At 37.5% G+C, this 18,264-nt stretch overlaps 1 protein-coding gene across 7 annotated transcripts in view; it reads left to right on the top strand.

Annotated features, from left to right (window-relative positions):
• The window catches only part of 14-3-3zeta (tyrosine 3-monooxygenase/tryptophan 5-monooxygenase activation protein zeta), a 26,528-nt gene extending 8,264 nt beyond the window's left edge, over positions 1 to 18,264 (top strand). Inside the window, exons 1-5 of one of the 7 annotated variants that reach the window (XM_046613413.2) lie at positions 6,773 to 7,160; positions 13,196 to 13,503; positions 13,872 to 14,019; positions 14,886 to 15,049; positions 17,275 to 18,264. In XM_046613413.2, coding sequence (XP_046469369.1) covers positions 13,204 to 13,503; positions 13,872 to 14,019; positions 14,886 to 15,049; positions 17,275 to 17,430 — 768 coding nt within the window. In that variant the 5' untranslated portion in view covers positions 6,773 to 7,160; positions 13,196 to 13,203 and the 3' untranslated portion in view covers positions 17,431 to 18,264. Of the gene's footprint in view, positions 1 to 6,772; positions 7,161 to 13,195; positions 13,504 to 13,871; positions 14,020 to 14,885; positions 15,050 to 15,514; positions 15,679 to 17,274 lie in introns of those variants that run through there. The other 6 variants (XM_046613418.2, XM_069133434.1, XM_046613414.2 and 3 more) reach the window with 6 other exon arrangements.

The following is an 18,264-nucleotide window of genomic DNA, read 5'->3' as shown; positions in this document are numbered from 1 at the left end:
ACATTTTCGCAATATAGGTATCTACTTATATACGGGTATTATATTTTTTCTCGTGTTTTATACACGTTCGGTGTATGAGAAGACAGAGATTTTTCCACTAATTAACCCCGCGAGATTAAAACGACGATCCGCCTTAAATATCTTGAATAAAATCCTCGAGCTTTGACCGTTAAAGAGAATACAAAATTGGTGTTCCTTTATTACGCGGACCAGAGAACCTAGCGAACGAGGCCTTTGAATTTGTTCTACGCTTTCATGCAACATTACAGAGGTATATATTGTACCTGCAGCATATGTTCACCAATTTGTGCCTGCCCAGGCCACAGTAATTATTTATCATCATCATCTTTATCTTTCATTATTGCTTTTCCCTTTGATGAAGCCTTTTGTACACACCCTGTACCTTGCTATTCCTAGTTGCAGTATTTTAATGTACATAAAAAAAATGTCGCAGGGCAATTTGGTATGTACACGACATGTTATACAAATGCCGGAATATGTTAAATCGCGTTGTAATTCGTCAGTCGTCATGATTGTACAAAATCTTTCGTAATTATATCAATTTTCCAAGAATTGAGACGTGGGTGCCGGTTCGAAAAACTGAAAGCAGATTTTTATCTACATTCTCGATTTCACACCCTGGAGAAATTTAAACACAAACACGACTAAAAATTTTGTAAATCCATCACCGCGAGTTAGAGAAACTATATTGATGCGCATCGTTGTATTCTGTCCGTTTATAAAAATATTGACAACCTATAAATATATTACACAACAAGCACGTATCGAAATCGACGTTATTTTAATTTGAGTTTATTTGAATATAACTTCATTCAGCAGCTTCTATGCTCGCCAGCTATAACTGGGAACTGAATCTGTCGGCTCGTCATCATTGTCAGACGGGTTTCTATACAGGTAGTAGCGATAAAGGAATCCTCGACTCCTTTTCAGCTGCGCTGCTTTGTGTCTGGACATTATTCAATCGATTAATTACCTAAGTAAATATAATTTTGGACATTCTCGGTCCTCTTATAGTAGATTACTCGATAATTATACACAATATAGGGGCGTTCAAAATTCACTTTCAAACAATGTCGCATTTTTTTCATGATTTGAGAAAAATAAAAACGACAATTCGTACGCGCGATGATAATTATTCTTTTCCCTGCAGCAAGAAATCTTGGGAGAATAATCGCGCAAGCAAACTAACGTACCAAATTTTCATATATGGAACGATGTTGAAGTTTGTAAAACGAACGAAACATTAAAGAACAACTAAAGGAACTAAGATTTCGAAATATGAGTAAGCCTTGTTTTATTACCATTTACTGAATTTCAAACAATTCGAAAGTTCCGAAATAACGATTTTTCCTCATCATTATTCGGTACGATAACGCTACTAACTTCAACAATGATTATATGCACCCTATTTTTGACCATATAACGAGACTGAGGATAGCGGATAAAATTATCTAGCTCATAAATTAACAATTTTTCACTTCCAGTTTATTTTTATCAATCAATTTTACATCTTTCGAGGAAATTTCGAGGGTGCGGGGTACCGTCATGCTGAAGATGGAGAGAACGGCGATTGATGGGGGTGGTGGAGGTGGAGGGTAAGCTCTGCTGCAGGGGCTGCGCGCGCACCGGTGGATCAATATTTTACTTCACCCTCGCCAAAATGCGCTTCTTTCGTACTCTCGACTTGTACACGCACCCTCAACGTCTGACACACACGCATTTACACACCTATCGTCGTTACGATCGAACAGATATATTTCGACGTATTAAATTCCCCGTGCACCCCTGTCATAATCGTCATCGTCATTGACGTCATTAACCACACGTACACGCTATTCGATCATTCTCTCTCTCTCTCTCTCTCTCTCTCTCTCTCTCTCTCTCTCTCTCTCTCCATTCCTGGATTCGCCACACCTATCTTTGTTTTTTCGCATAAGTAAGTGGCTCTTGTTAACCGCCAAGCTGAGTAAAAGTTACTTAATTCAATAAATATTTCCTTCCTTTCTCGCTGTCGAGATGCGCGCAGATTGTGCGTAAACAAATGTCATAAGACTGTTCGAGAGATTTTTCAACTCCGTAATTTTGTCATTATCCAGCAATGACGGTTTGCGGAAAAGGAATAAATTTTGCGGTCAACGATTCCCCGCTAACTTAGAATACGTATATTATGGTTCGGATGTTGCAGAAGCAGCAGATTTCTTGTTAACCGACGGTTTGAGTTTGTACCAAGTTTATAGGCTGCTATGTACGGATCGAAACTTATGCATGATCGATGATTTCATGTACCGCGAATCACTGTAACATATGAATATTATCCTTCTTGAGTGACTTGGAATTTTCGAAATCCTTATCCTCGTCAAGAGATTTTTCCTTCCTTTTTGTGCAACATTTGATACCGAATTTTTTATGACGGTCTCACATGTAACAGGCATTTTTCCCCAATATCGCTTACCTCAAATAAGCAAGCAGTTCTTTATTATATTCTCTATTCCTTTCAGTCATACGTGATCCGTTAAGTAAAATGAAAGTACCTCGTTATCGCAGCGAACATGTCCGATGAATTTTTCGTCACCGTGTTAGAATTCAATTTATTTATCGTCATTGTCGTATAGGTTCTTATCCGTTACGTAATCAAGCAATAAAATGTGACCAAGTGGATTTAGTAGGGCTCATTGTCAGTGTCAGGAGGCAGCTCCCTGAGTATAATAGCAAGGGAACGCTGTATCTTCTTTGACCTTAATCTGTCCGATCCGATATATTACGAAGTATAAGTTCACGGCGAGTGTGTAAGTCTAAGGCCAGTGGCATGTCACTCTTATGGAGGTAGTGTGTCACTTTCTCCGTGACTCTCGAATATCACCGTCCAACGAATTTTATACACCGCGTATAATCGTAACGTGTATTACAAGTGTGAAAGACACATATATTAACATATATAGATATATGATAAAGAAAAAAACTGTCGCACGTAATCGTACGTATTGGTCATTTTGTGAATTCAAAATTTTCGATTAAAACGAAAAAAAGAAATACACACACGCCTATACACAATATTTTACCATTAGAATCACTTCCCTTTTCTTTTCACTATACCAAACTTTTCCATGAAATGAGCCATCGATCAACTTATGAAACGTCACGAAGACGGAATAATTATTACCGTTTTTTTTTGTTTTTAATTGAATTTTTTAGTAGATATTTGCTGGTGTGTCTGAATTTTTAATACGGTCTCGTGATGAAAGGAATTGTATTAGCATATTTTCTTTCTTGCTTGACGCGTCAAAGTTGACTCTTAAAACTGAAATCCTTGTAATAGATCAGTTATAATTTATTCCCTTTTTTTTTCCCCCTCTCCTTTTCCATACCGCAGACGGATACGAAGACATTCTTGCGAACTCGAACTAATATAATTCGTAGTTGCAGTTCTTATTTGCGAGTCAGGTCTAGAAGTCTAATTTTATTCGTATGTAAAATGCCGTTATTAAAAGATGGTATTGGAAATAAGAAGTGATTATGAATACCGGCCTAATTATACCGATAGACGATGTGTTCTGTAATAAATTGAGACAAAAAAACTTGTGAAAATAATGTGTAAACATGTCCGCAAGTCTGATCAAATTATTATTATCCCGTTAATTGTTTGCTCAGGGATATATTTGAGCGTTATTGCGATAGGCGAATGAGTCGCGATAGGATGCATTGGAAATTTTTATCTTCTGTAAATTTTACCTCATATTTTTATCCTTCTTCCTTCATTTATACTTTCGTATTTTATATTATAATAACAAGATAAATTCCGCTTAATTACACATCACGTTCGTTTAATTTGGTTTTTTCTTCGTCGGATTTTACCTTCGAGCTTTTTGCCCTTATTTTCTGTGTATATGCCTTTATACACCCCCCCCCCCCCCTTCACACACACACACAAACACACACACACACACGATTCTCCGAGTGAAATTTTGTCGACCTTCGTTTTCCCTCAAAGCCTTTTCACGGTTCACTTAATACCTGCGTATAGCCCTGCCTGCCTGCCTGCTTACCCAGGAGATATTGAATTCGGGTGAAATATCTCCATCTTGAAAAGAAAAAATATAATATCTTATATACACGCATATACATATATACACATATAATATACATATAATAATATACAAATACTACATGGAGCTGGATTGATGGAGTAAAAAATATACCATTGATGATTTTATTCACATTTGCCGGTGAAATTGGATAAAGATGATATCCAACGAGAAAAATCTGGCGTTGCAAATGATGAAAGCGAAAATGTTAGTTTCGTAATATGCTATATTTAGTATGTAATACGAAAAAATTGGTTATGGACGCCAGAGTGAATCACACTGTACCGTACTGTTACATACACATGTCACACGCAGCAAGAATGCTGTTTGTATTTTCATTTCATATACCTCCCATTCGATCGAAGGATTATTCACAGCCTATCCCAATCGTCAAATGATCGTAGCTCTGTCGCCCGAATGAGACTAGCATGCGTATTGCCTACATGTCACATACAACAGTGGGCAGCATTGTCTGTGCTGTTCGGAATGCATGAAGTCGATTGATGCGATCGAATAACGCATTCAATTTAAATCCGCTTTGGGAGCGTGCGTGCGTGTATACCTATACTTATTGTTACATATACAGATATGAGAGTATGCACGTGTATTAGGGTGATCCTTACTTAGGGTGTTGATGATTTTTTTTTCAGACCTTTTTTCCTAACTCTTTCAGATTTTTATATCAATTCTAACTCGTGCCTGTAAATGGACGGATATCACCATTTAAAATACATCTGTTTCAGATACATTCTCAGCATATAATTTATTGTAAGAGTGACGATGTTCGGATCAATCTGTAATTGCGAAGATTTAGTGAGTATTAATACTACTATCTGAGAAAAAATTCACATCATCATACCAACCAATCTCGACGAATTGCACACACTAGAAATTTGACTTTTTCTTTTTATTCATAAGAAATGCAATTGTCTGTATTACCTGGTATGATGATGTGAATTTTTTCTCAGATAGTAGCACTAATGCTCATTAGAACCTCACATTTATGGATTTTTTCGAACATTATTACTCTTACAGTAAAATATATACTAAGAACGTGTCCGAAACACGTGTATTTTAAATTGGGAAATCCTTCCTCTTACAGGCACGGATTACAGTTGACATAAAAATCTGAAAAAAATTGTGAATTGTTTTTGAATTATTTATAGTTGATTTGGTGGGGTGATCCGGAATAAATTCGTCAACATTCTAAATGAGGACCACCCTAACGTGTATATGCAGGCGCGTTATAGGTATAACGGTGTACGATTTGCTCTTAACCACGTCTCGTCAAATACCCTGCAAGTACCCGCTTATTTTTATTGCCTAACTTCGTGATCTTCTGATAATAAGAATCGTTAATTCGTGTAGCAGGTGTTTGTGTGCAGGTCGGCGTTTTTTTCTTTCTTTTTTTGTTTATTGTACGGAATTTGATCGGGGTAATGCTCAAAGTAAGTCTTTCCGGCTCTCGGATTTCTCATTTCTCTACTTCCTTGTTCAGCATCGGTTTACTAATTGTTGAAAACTCCACGCCGTTACACACAAAACACACTTACAACGTACAGAACTGTTCGTCACTGACAAAAACGCCCAGATTTACCTTGCCGTATGACGGAGGTGGATGTAGAGTTGCATACGACAAGGCGTACCTAGAGCAAGGCCATCCTCTTGTCGACGCTTCTGTAAATAAAGTTTTCCTGGTACTTTCTTTCTGTGTTTTTTTTCTATATAAGTTGAAGTATAATCGAATAAAATATAAAGCTTTCAAATTGCGCAAACTATCGCATATTTCGAAACTTGCGCACTTTATGTAAAGAGTGCAATGTGTGTACCTACGTATACGCATAAGAGTTTATTATGTCCTGAAATTCAATTGAACTAGCTATGCTAAAGCATTCGCTAAAGCTTGCAAAACGTCGAAAAATTACGAATTTTTTTTTTTTTATAAATCAGTTACTTACATAAAACTGATTCGAAACTTCAGCGACACTTCGAGTATATTGTTGTTTGCCTGCAGTATATCGACAGTATGTATACCTCTTCTATCGGCATAATATCTACTGTGCGGAACGGACAAGAAGTTTTATCGAGAGTATTTGAAACGTATCGATTCGTCGAGACCAAAGTCTACCTTAAGACAACTATCGAAGTTTGATCTGGACTCGCCTATTGAGAAAGTCAAGCGTAGTGAGGGCAGGTAATTAATTGTAAAAACGAACCGTGTGATCATGCCTCCGATTATACTTTTTGTATCGACGTAAAAAACGAAGGATCCCCAAAGGGTCTTCCAAAATTTCGGATTCACCAGGGACTTTGATAATTTATTGAGGGAGCCTCGTACGGGGACTGTAAAAACTAGCAAAGCAGGGATGGTAGAGCAACGAAAAATGTGTGTCGGCGTCGATGACGCGTGGTTGGTTGGTCGGTGTGCCTCGGCACCGCGTGCCTCGGTTCGCGGTCCCGGGATACGGTGGTGTGGTGACGACGCTTCGTCGTCGTTGTCGACGTACATCGGCCATGCCCCACCCAGTGGCTGCCGGCCATGCTAGTGACGATCAATAGTCGGTTACCGGGCGTCGGGAGGCGGAAATAGCCGAGGACGGAGCCGAGCCGAGCCGAGGATAGCCGAGGAGAAACGAGGCCCGGTCCGAACCTGGCCGACGCTCGACACTGTCTCAGTCGTTGTGCGGGAGTGGTCCACGAGTGATGTGTGGTGTTAAGTGTGACTGATAGGAAAAGAGACGTAGTAGAGTTTTCTTAACACCCCCGGGGATCCGTAACGCGGCCGAGATACAAAGAAATCTTCACCGGCAATAAGAATTGTTTCTCGTCATAACCGCAGTACCGCTTCTTTCCTCTCTCCCCCCTGCCTCCACTCTAAATATAGGAGACTCAATCTAGTCAGCCACGTTCTTGTCCCTCCTCTATCCCCCCCCCCCACCCCGCGCACCACTCGTCCGTTCACACACGCACACCCCCAAAATCCGCCGGTGTATCGAACGGAGTGTATATTTATTTCTAAAACCGTATTTATTGTACAAAAGACTGTTTAAACAGGAGGTAGGTGAATTTGATCGCATCGCTTATACTACATACGTATGTATATATTTGTGTTGTACCTGTAATATTGTAAGAACAAAATCCGATGTGGTATGAGAAGGAATAATTACACGGGTATCTCAGCTCCGTTTTTACTCTTTTTATTTTTTTCTTTCTTTTCTTCTCGTTTCGCTTCCATTGCACCATCTACGTTCTTGCGTCGTCCGAATGCCCGGCGAACAACTTCGTTCGCTATCTTATTTTACGGCCCCGATCGCTCATTGTTAACGACCGTAAATTTCCTTTGCCTGAGGAATTTTCTTACGCTGAGAGTGTGAGACACGTAAGTAAGTAACTACGACATCTTGCGCGGCGCCGGTCACAACGACATCGATCGCTCTGATTGTAAGATGTAAGTTTGTACCTTTGGCGCTGCTGCAGCTACTGCTGCCAGTTCCTAACGAGATATCCGCATTGCTGATGGCGATCATCGTTCTTACCTCCCACTAACGATCTAACCTCAAATATACGACGATCCTTCGGATCGGAAATCTACGGTACTGGAAATAATGGTGTTCAATGGGCGTAGAAGGAAATTACTTCTCGAAAATTCGAACGCGATTACGTATCCTATTCATTTTGTTGGGGGGAATTTTTCGCTACATGTATGAAGTATATATACCAAGAGTGCGGTATATCCTTATCGAGCGATTTATAATATAATCCGGTTAATGCGGTTTTTAACTGAACCTGACAGCGCGATTGTTCCGTAATCCTGTAGTTCGGAGTAATTCACTGTAGCTTGGCTAAGCCGGATGTGGATAACTTTGTATTATCCCCGTGTAATAATGTCGTAATGATCTTATACGTGCATGATGCACACGTTTCGTTGAGAGCGCGTACGAGAATTCCGATAAATCTTCCTTCGTCATTACTTTTCACGCGCTCGCTGCATGGATTAGTGGGTAGATTCTTCGTATCGTTTTGCGATGTGTATACCTTGACAGTATTATAGAGAGCGCAGCTACCGCTGAACGAATCGACGGTAGTGCAAAGCCGAAGAACAAGACACGAATAAGTTCAAGTCACAACGATGAATGAGAATGAATTTCTGTTTATTTTATCTTTTCCTATTACATGTATACCAAATAAGTAAGTAATGCCAAGTCTGACGAGTGATTCGTATGTGCGACGGATTTATTCGAAAGTAAAGGAAAAAAATAATCAAATAAAGCAGGAAATAAAGAACAGTTTTTATCATGGATATTATAATTGAGAGTTAGGTGGTAATATTCCAAGTATGCATCGGTAACAATCTGAGAATAAGATAGATAAGGTCAGAGGGAAGGAACGACGCCGGTTTCGCGACGAGGCTTTTTTTTAATTTATCTTATATTTTTCTTTATCATTTATCAACCACGCGCGTCTTTCGGTAAATAAAATATGGCCTGATAAATAGAGCCCCGCGAGATATAACGACGTACGTACAGAAATATAACTTGATAAAAAAAAACGAAACAAATTTTATTTATCAAAATGATTGTCGTCGTTTGACGTGACTATGCACACACACACACACACACACACGCACGTATGCAACTGTCGGATATCGTAATATCTCGTTAATCATTTTCTCAGAAGAAGGTAAAAAAAAAAGGGTGGAAATAAAATTGATTGACATAGAAATTATAAATTGAGAAAGTGAGAGAGCATAAAAATTGCTACTGAGACACGAAGTTGCGCCTATCCCTCGTCGCTAGTCGTGACCAATCCAATTTCAATCGGATTCCCGGGTTATATCGATCGATGTCGTTCATGACGAACGCAAAATATAACAGACATGGCGGGCGAGTAACGCAATACGGGGATTCAGTCAACCGCAAGATTCAAATTAACTACCGCAGGTTGTGGTGGGAAATATCAGTCACGACAAACAATTAGCCAATGTTTTAGCAATTCAGCTTTAGAATAGTCATAGCGAAATGATTCTGTTTCATTGTCACTTGCTCGTGCGATAGTTGCAGGTGACTTGATCATCTCATCGAATATTTTCGAATTTACGTCATGATCTAGTATGTGTTCAATATAACCTGTGTACGGTCGTTGACTGAAGACTATTGAAGACTGTTGATCTAATGGGGTTTTTGTGTCTTGCGAGATTGCGAGTCAAACGGTTACCGCCGATAAAGAAGCTGCCGGATCCCAACACGGCTTTTTATGTCCTCAGGCCCACTTATCCGTCGAGTATAGGTTATGAAAATTTGCCCAGGGGTACCTTAATGAGGCTGAAGTCAGTAACGTTAGCGTAACAAAACATTGGAGGGGAAAAATCATTATTTTCCAATTTTGTAGTGAGTTTGACGTGGCTAAGTTTTGAAAGTACGAATTACTTTTGCCTTATTATAATTTACTGCATTTCAGAGATTTCTAAAATTGCGAAGTAACGGGTTTTCCGAAACACGAATCGTTACAATAACGTTACTAACTTCAGCCTCATACCTTAACCGTCTTTGAATTCTTCCGTCAACGACACGGTCAACGAATTCTGAAATCGGCAATTATATCGTCATTGTTATTATTTGTACAGATGTTGTTATTATTACTATTATTATCTTGCGTTTTACGGAAGAACAAAAAGTTGCGCGTACTACCGGATGCACGTGAATCAACCGGAAATCAGCATCACGATGCGGCACTTCTCTCCGTAGCAATTCTGTAAGCCCGCTACAGCATATGTGGGAAAATGCGATACATCCGGTAAAGCTGGCGGCTTATAGGTATTTAGTTGAGTTATTGATAGCGACAGGTAGAACTTTCAGAGATCTATGGGTATGTACTGTATACAATCAACGTATACTATTTACGTAGCAATGATTGAGAAATTTCGTCTTCCATGCATCGCGAGATAATAAAACAAACCAAGTAGACGATAGGAGGAAGTTTTGTAACCGGAAGTCGTCGTAGGAGTTGATAAATTTCATCGCTTGGCATTTGACGATTGACACGAATCGATGATTTCGTCCTTCTGAAATCCGATGCACAATATTGTTTACACAAGCGCATCCAAGCAGTATAAAATTACACATGTATGACACGTACAAAGTAGTCGCGTCTAAAAATTCCGAGAGCGTGTAAGCGAGTAATGAGACGTGTTTGTCAGTATGACAAATGTTAAAGGCACTCCGACTTGGCGGCCGTCCCATGCACCTTGTATAAAAAGTATAACTAATGAAAAGAAAAGGTAAAGGTAGAAAAACAATCGAGGGCGGGGATAGAAATTCTTGGAAAATTATTGTATACTTTCTAAAGTTATTACGCAACGGGGATATTTCCATAATTATTCCGTTACCGCAGTTATCAACGTATGGTATGTACTGTACGTTGGTATCTACATGATATTATGTTGCCAAGTATTATATGTACATTTTACATAAACCATATGTACACATAGTTTCTGTGAGTGCTGTTGCTGCAGTTGCATTCTCAAGCGAGAAAAAAAAACAGAATAATAAGTTGTATCGTTATTTCATAAATACTTCGAAGCTTTGACCTTCGCCCACAACGGTGTTCTACGTGCACTATTGTATGTACGCCGCATATCTACGTTACACCTGTACGTCATACGTTAGTCAAACCGCTTCTACTCGACCGTATGGCTTCCGGTTCGAAAGAAAGATGCGGTATCTCATTCTTGCATCTTTTTTTTCTTCTACTCTTCGTTTCCGACCGCTCTCTTTATAATCCCTGTACCTTTTTGTACCTAAGTATTGTCTGCAGCCCCTCGTTACGAAGCAGCAGCTGCTTTGAGCAGCAACGCTTATATCGAGGCGTGTACCATTTCCACTTTGTCCTTGTTGCGTTTAGTTATTTCTGCAAGAACCAGCCGCGACAGATTGAATCACTACTATTTTTGACTGTTGATAAATTTTAGGCAGCGCGAAAGTTGTACGAAGAATAATAATGTAGTGATTTATTTAACGTGTACGATGATGATTAACGGGATTACCGATACAAGTATTGTACGGTCTTACTGTATTTTGTAAAGGTTGAAGTCTGTACTGACTTGTTGAAAACTGTTTCTACAGAATCTCCCTTACCCCTTTGTCGGCAAACGTTCATTGCTCCAGATTACGCGTAATGCGATGATTATCCGTCGTTAAAAATAATTGTTCTTTGTGTGAAGAGAATAATGAAGAGAGGTTTTATTTGATTTTATTTAGTCTGGTATTGATACGGGGCTTGGGTCATTTCGGGTCGTTGGCTACTTTTTACATAACCGATATCTTGTTCGTTCGTACGTATATTGCACTCTTACGACAGTTGCACGAAGATGAGTTGATGCTCTCTTCTCCGTTGTTGCAGCAAACGGCGATACTCCTTGTTAATATGTTTAATTTCGCGTTTTCAAGACGCGTGTGCGCGCATGCATGCATGCAATCACGTTGATGCACTTATAGCTCTAGTAGTTATTTTCTTCCATGATGATGGGGATGCAATGCACGGGAAATTCAAGATGGTGGCTTGTTCTTTGTGTTGTCTAGAAAGCGTACAGGCTACTATAGCTATAGTACATAAAGATCGGCTGCATAGCCTCTGGCGGGGTGTAGGACCTTAAAGTATTCTTAGCAGGCAACAAATCGCAGGAATGCACCTGGCCTTACTCTTACACGAAAGAACGGTTACAGGTACGGAGTTTCGTCGTAGGTTCTCTTTCACTCCGAATACGGTATAATCTCGGGAAAACTTCATATTCTTATACTCCGTTTACTTTTAATTGTCTTGAAGTTTTACCTGTATTGGAGTAGTGGAAGATTCTCGGAAGGTTGCTGTTTTCGGAGTTGAAAATTTGTTCAAACTATCGTGATATATACGTTTCGGTGTAAGTCGTTTTTCCTTTATATAAATTCCATGGAAAATTTTCCGATAAGTGATTCCCAGTGTTTTTCCCGGTAAAAAATGTTCCTGCAATAAACTTTGAAGCCGATAAAAGGCATTTCAGTGTCCTATGACCACATTATTGGAATCTCTTTCTTGTTGTCTTTCTCGTTCTTGCCTTAAACTCTGGACGCTATATAACGAGATCCAAATTCTTCACAGCGAAGGGACAAAATAGTGTCTATTTCAGTACTCGATTTTATTTTGAGCATGTTGGTGACACGGGGTAGTTTTCTTTATCGCTACCGTAAAGTAGTCATAAGAACCAAAAGTACTTGGAAAATTTTCCATAGCTTGACAATAAATATAAATATATTTATTTGTTGTGGCAAAACATATCGTCGTCACTATTATGATTAATATTACTATTATTTTGTTTCGAATGCGTGCATTTATGGGATTTCGGGTAGTTGTAAAAATTAATTCTTTCATACGCAAATGTTAGAGATGCATTGTTTGTATTTTTTCTTATCTGTTTAATATTATATGATCGTTACAATATCGGGAACTCAGAACAAGATATACATGCAGGCAAATTCTAGAGCAACTCTATTCTTCCGTTAAGCTCTTCTAGGCTAATTGTGACTTGCAATTTGTCAAACTAATTGCCTTCGATAATTCTCAATTTGTATTGTTTATATACACCAGTTCTCACTTTCCATTTGCTTCCCATACTTGATTAACATTTTCATCGAAAATACGAAGAGCTAATTTTACAATTTTCGAAACTTTGTTCCACCATGATCAATAAAATGAAGTAAATCAGGTTGTAATTTTTACAAAGCTGACAAATTTTGATAATTAATTTAATCATTCAATGACCCAAAAAAACTGATAATAGCAGTAATATTGATGGACACTTTTTGATCAGGTGTTCACTTAATTACTTGACTCATTACAAATGTCAATTTAAAAAAATTTATTTTCCATTGCCTACAAATAACATCACCTGTAAACAAGAGTATGAGTTTTTTATATAATAAAAATTGGAAGTCTTTGGATGAAATGATGTCTTAAACAAACTGCCAACTGTCGCACATTATTCAAATAGGTTGATATAAAAAATTTTTCCTTAATAGCCATGAAAACTTTTTATAATTATAATTTATTTAATTTTTCAGCCGACACAATGTCCGTGGATAAGGAGGAATTGGTGCAGCGTGCAAAGCTCGCCGAACAGGCTGAGAGGTATGACGATATGGCAGCCGCAATGAAGGCGGTAACCGAAACTGGTGTTGAATTATCAAACGAAGAGAGGAACCTGCTTTCTGTTGCTTACAAGAATGTTGTTGGCGCGCGGCGTAGCTCGTGGCGAGTCATTTCTTCCATTGAGCAGAAGACAGAAGGTTCGGAACGCAAACAACAGATGGCAAAAGAGTACCGGGAAAAGGTTGAGAAGGAACTACGCGAAATTTGCTATGATGTTCTGGTAACTATCAATCCCGAGCTTACATACTTATTTTTATTGTAAAGGCGTGTGACGTGATTTATTTTGAAACCTGAAGTAAAACTAAATGTTGTTTGCTCTTTGTTCAATATCAGGGACTGAACCTAATAATATATTAATATTTCGTTTTAGCTGTTGATTAGTATTTTTGGATCGATGATAATCTTCCTCGGCAATTTTGTTTTGATTGTTTACCTCAAACCCATGCCTCGAAATTTGAGTTATATACTTCTTGCGCTATCAAATCCCATTTTTTCCCCACAGATTTTACTGCGTCGCAAATCTATTCTTTGATGATTATTCTGTTTGGCTCGTTTTACAAAATAACTGTAGATGAATATGTAACTTAGGGAGATGGTGTCGCTATGTTGCAGGGACTCCTGGACAAGTACCTGATCCCCAAAGCCAGCAACCCTGAGAGCAAAGTATTCTACCTTAAGATGAAGGGAGACTACTACAGGTATCTCGCAGAGGTTGCGACTGGTGATACCAGAAATAGTACGTATATTTATTGTCATTTTAATTTGCCATACGTTCAATGCGTTAAGCTTAGTTTACATGATATCCTTGCAAATCATCCCACTTTTTGTACAAATAAAATTGTACTGAATCAATGCTGAACCCAATTTGCATTATTTCTCCAAATTTTGTTGGTTTTAGAAAATTCTGATCTAGATCAAAGTGTTGATTATGATTATTCTTATTTCGTATGTTCTTGCCATTAAATATTGATATTACGAACATACATGGTGGATATAATTCCTCATGATTAGTAAGTTTTGAATATTTCAATGAATATCAACGTATTTCTCATGAGCTGACGGTTTTAATTAACCCTTCAAATTTTTTTTCGTGTTGAACGAAACATTGCATTGTTTTCACTTTTCCAAGACGATTTTTGTGCATCTCTATTGTTTTCTCCTGCAAAACCTAACATTAGTATTTCAATTTGACTTTTTTTTTAGTTTCTTCAGTCACTTTGTATAGACGAAGGTACTTTTGAAGATTGTAGATTGAAAATTTGCTTTCTTTAATTGATAGAATTCGTAAAATGGTATCGATGTTACACACTATTTTGTTAACTTTTCCAAACCGAAGTTGCAGGGCTAGTAGCGAGTAACATTTTTACTCTTATCTTGTCACTTCACTTAAAGCTTGGAAAAAAAATCAAGTAAACTTGAAATTAATTGTCTGCTTTCTTGAAATGTTTTCAAAGTTAACAGCTTCCTATTTCAATTTCATTAGATGCTTAGTGATTAGAACAATATGGTTATTATTTTGACTGAATAACTTGCATGTCGTTTACGTTTATTGACGTATTATATTAAATAAATAATCAATTCTCCCTCCCTACTACAAATAAGCTGTGGTAGATGACAGCCAGAAGGCGTATCAAGACGCGTTTGAAATCAGCAAGTCTCAGATGCAGCCAACTCACCCCATCAGGCTGGGTCTCGCCCTCAACTTTTCGGTTTTCTATTACGAGATCCTGAACTCTCCAGACAAGGCCTGCCAATTGGCCAAACAGGTACAGTTACGCCCACCCTCCCTGTTTCCTCTTCCTATTCAATCGAAATTTTGTACAGGTTTATTTAAAGGCACTGGCGGTTGTACATGGTGAAGGATATGGTCGCTGCTTGCTGGTGGAGACATTGCTGATCATTGTGTTGCTTTACTGGGAATTCTTTTTAATTTTTCGTCATTACAGATCTTTTTCCCCTTAAATCAAATAGAGATCACGGTTTGTCAAGTATTACCTTATATCAGATTTACTAAAGTAGCTGTTGTTAAATTTACAATTCCACATTTCAATACTGTGGATTTTATTATGAGTAACTGGAATCTCTATCTGTATTTTCTCCTTTACATTTCGTCTTTTTTTTTTTACTCATTTTCTGAACTACCGTCTCATACAATGTGAATGTGAATCGCGTTGGAGAAATTTGAACGTGAATGATTTGCTGCAATGTATGGTGGCTCGTTTGCATTACAGCGGTGGTGGAAGACTCCCAAAAGGCATACCAGGAAGCGTTTGACATAGCCAAGGCCAAAATGCAGCCTACACATCCCATCAGGCTTGGGCTCGCTCTCAACTTCTCCGTTTTCTATTATGAAATTATAAACTCGCCAGCAAGAGCTTGCCACTTGGCTAAGCAGGTCAGATTAATGGGTTTTCTGTTTGCGAGTTTAAAATTATTTACGTTGCAAAATAAAAAATCCTATTCTACAAACTACTGCTGGGTGTAACGCGAAGTAAAAATGTCAAGATCGTTTAAGTATAAATTTTCAATACTTCATCAAAGTTTGAATTGATGTACACGTCATTTCTGTTTCCTTTCTCTTTTTCACTTTTATTTAGTCACTTATTTATTCGTTTATTTTATTTACTTTGTTCATATTTGTTCTAGTATCTTTCCAATAATATCCAGCAGTACTTCTGGTATTACGGCATTCCTTTTTAACACTAATAAGCATTGTTGAAATTGAATATTTTCGTTTTCCGTCGACTAATACTAACAATATGCACAAATGTGTCTAGTTGTGAGGTGTGTATTTGCGAATTTTGCTGTCAATTAGCCTTTTAGCTGACAAGAATCATCTATTATTACATATTATTTTACATTTCGGTGAAATAATTTACTGGTATGGCTAATAGTAATGACGTATTATTGAGTTCAGTCAAATGTCCAATGCAAAGAAAATAATCGCCTCAATCAATAAGTGGAATTATATCAGCTAAAAAAAGGCGTTGGTTGTTGTGCTGTACAAATCTATCAAAATCACCATTTACATTATATCAATTTCAACTGATTTTATGATGAAATACGTTTTGTATGGCTAATCCGTATCATTGATGTTGAACACATCATATATTTTTAAATCATTTCATCACATTGGAAAGACATAATGAAAAATAGACTTCTTTTTAGCTACTCTGAAGGCTCGGGGTCTCCTACAGATTTCGTTCGTTCTGAATTTCCTGAACTTTTAACATGCCGTTTATTAAAGTTTATTTTACATTGCTTGCCTATGATATTGTTACTATCCATTGAATGACCAGTGCTGGATGCAAATTGCCAACGAATGTTCAGGGTGTAATGTCTCCACTGTGCTACTAATGATTTTGTACCATATTCTAACCAGATATTTTGTTCAACACTGCCTTATAGTAAATTTACGTTATTACTTGGATATTAATATAGATATTTTATTCTATATTTTTACCGCTTGTGCCTGGAGGACTGTCAGTATTTAAATAGAAAATTAAAAATTTCCAGGAATTTAGTAATCGTGTCTAATTAATATATTTCTTTTGATTGACCGCCACTTAATCCTACCAAATGATGTTGTCTCTTTGTCTGTTGGTTTCTAATGTGGCGCATAGAAAAATAATGTTTATCATAATGTATCCAGTACTATTTCTAGTACCATTATTCTGTGGTTCTTATGAGTACTGAAATCTAACATCTTCTCAAACTATCGAAATCTTCTGTTTCTCATTCTTCAGAACCTTCAGTTCGTTAAACTGTGCTAAATTGTCGAATTATTTACCTTTTTTTTTTTTTTAAACATTCCAATATAAGAATCAATTCATAACTTCTATTGAGAATTTGCATGGGATATGAGGAAAGTAATGAACCACTAAGTTATTATTAGCTTTGAGATTTTTGATTTTTCTCTTTCCTTCTTTCATTTGAAGTTTCTCCTCCATTTTTACTCTTTTGATGAAAATAATAAGGATTTCTTCTCTAGGCATTCGACGATGCTATCGCAGAGTTAGACACATTGAATGAGGATAGTTACAAAGACTCTACACTTATCATGCAGCTGTTGCGTGATAACCTTACCCTATGGACAAGCGATACGCAGAACGAAGGGGATGAACCACAGGAAGGAGGAGATAACTAACCCTCATAATTTAAGTCCAATCCTTCTAATATAAAAACAAAAGAAAAAACAACAACATCCTATTCTATAGTCCTCCCTCCCAACTCCCATTTCCTGTATCCTTTCGCCCTCGCGTATATATATTTCCCTTCCATATAAATCTCCTCCTAATAAAAGTCAACTTCTCTATTAAAATGCATTCTTTGCACACTACCCGTGGTCTGAAATTGTTAAATCTCGACATTATATTAAACAACTTATTATTATAATCGTTGAGTTAGAGAGAAAGACAGAAATAGAGAAATAGAGTAAAGAAAAAAAGAAATCGGAAAGGGAGAGGAAGGAAGAAAGAAAACGAACGAGCTGTTTTAACCAAGTAAAAATTAAGTGGATGATGAAAAAAGCGTTGTAAGAACCTTACAAAATACATGCTCCAGATTGTGTTGTTTAATGGCGAAAGAGCGGAGTTCTTCGCTATAACAAACGATTGTATTAGTCGAAATTTGAAAATTTATACCACGCGTATATGAAAAGCAAAGGATACCAAAATAATGAAATTAAAAACAAATTTGGTAAACAAACAAATAATAAATAACATCCAAATACGTCCCAAACAATGAGACAACAGTCGAGAACGGTCGCACATGTACGTGTTTATACATGTAAATTGATTATCACTGCTGCAGGAAGCATAAAACCAATTAACGAATCCAAATAACGAAGCAAATAAAAAATAAACACGACGATGTGGGAGAATTATGTAAAGCACAACAGTATATTGTTTGGTATTGATAAAAATTGATTATCGAAATAGTAAAAAAAAAAAAAAAAAAACCAATGAGGTCTTTTTTAGAA

Source organism: Neodiprion pinetum, chromosome 2, assembly GCF_021155775.2.
Source record: "Neodiprion pinetum isolate iyNeoPine1 chromosome 2, iyNeoPine1.2, whole genome shotgun sequence".
Taxonomy (NCBI): domain Eukaryota; kingdom Metazoa; phylum Arthropoda; class Insecta; order Hymenoptera; family Diprionidae; genus Neodiprion; species Neodiprion pinetum.
The sequence above is the reverse complement of the archived record's forward strand: the minus strand, read 5'-3'. Positions and strand labels throughout refer to the sequence as shown.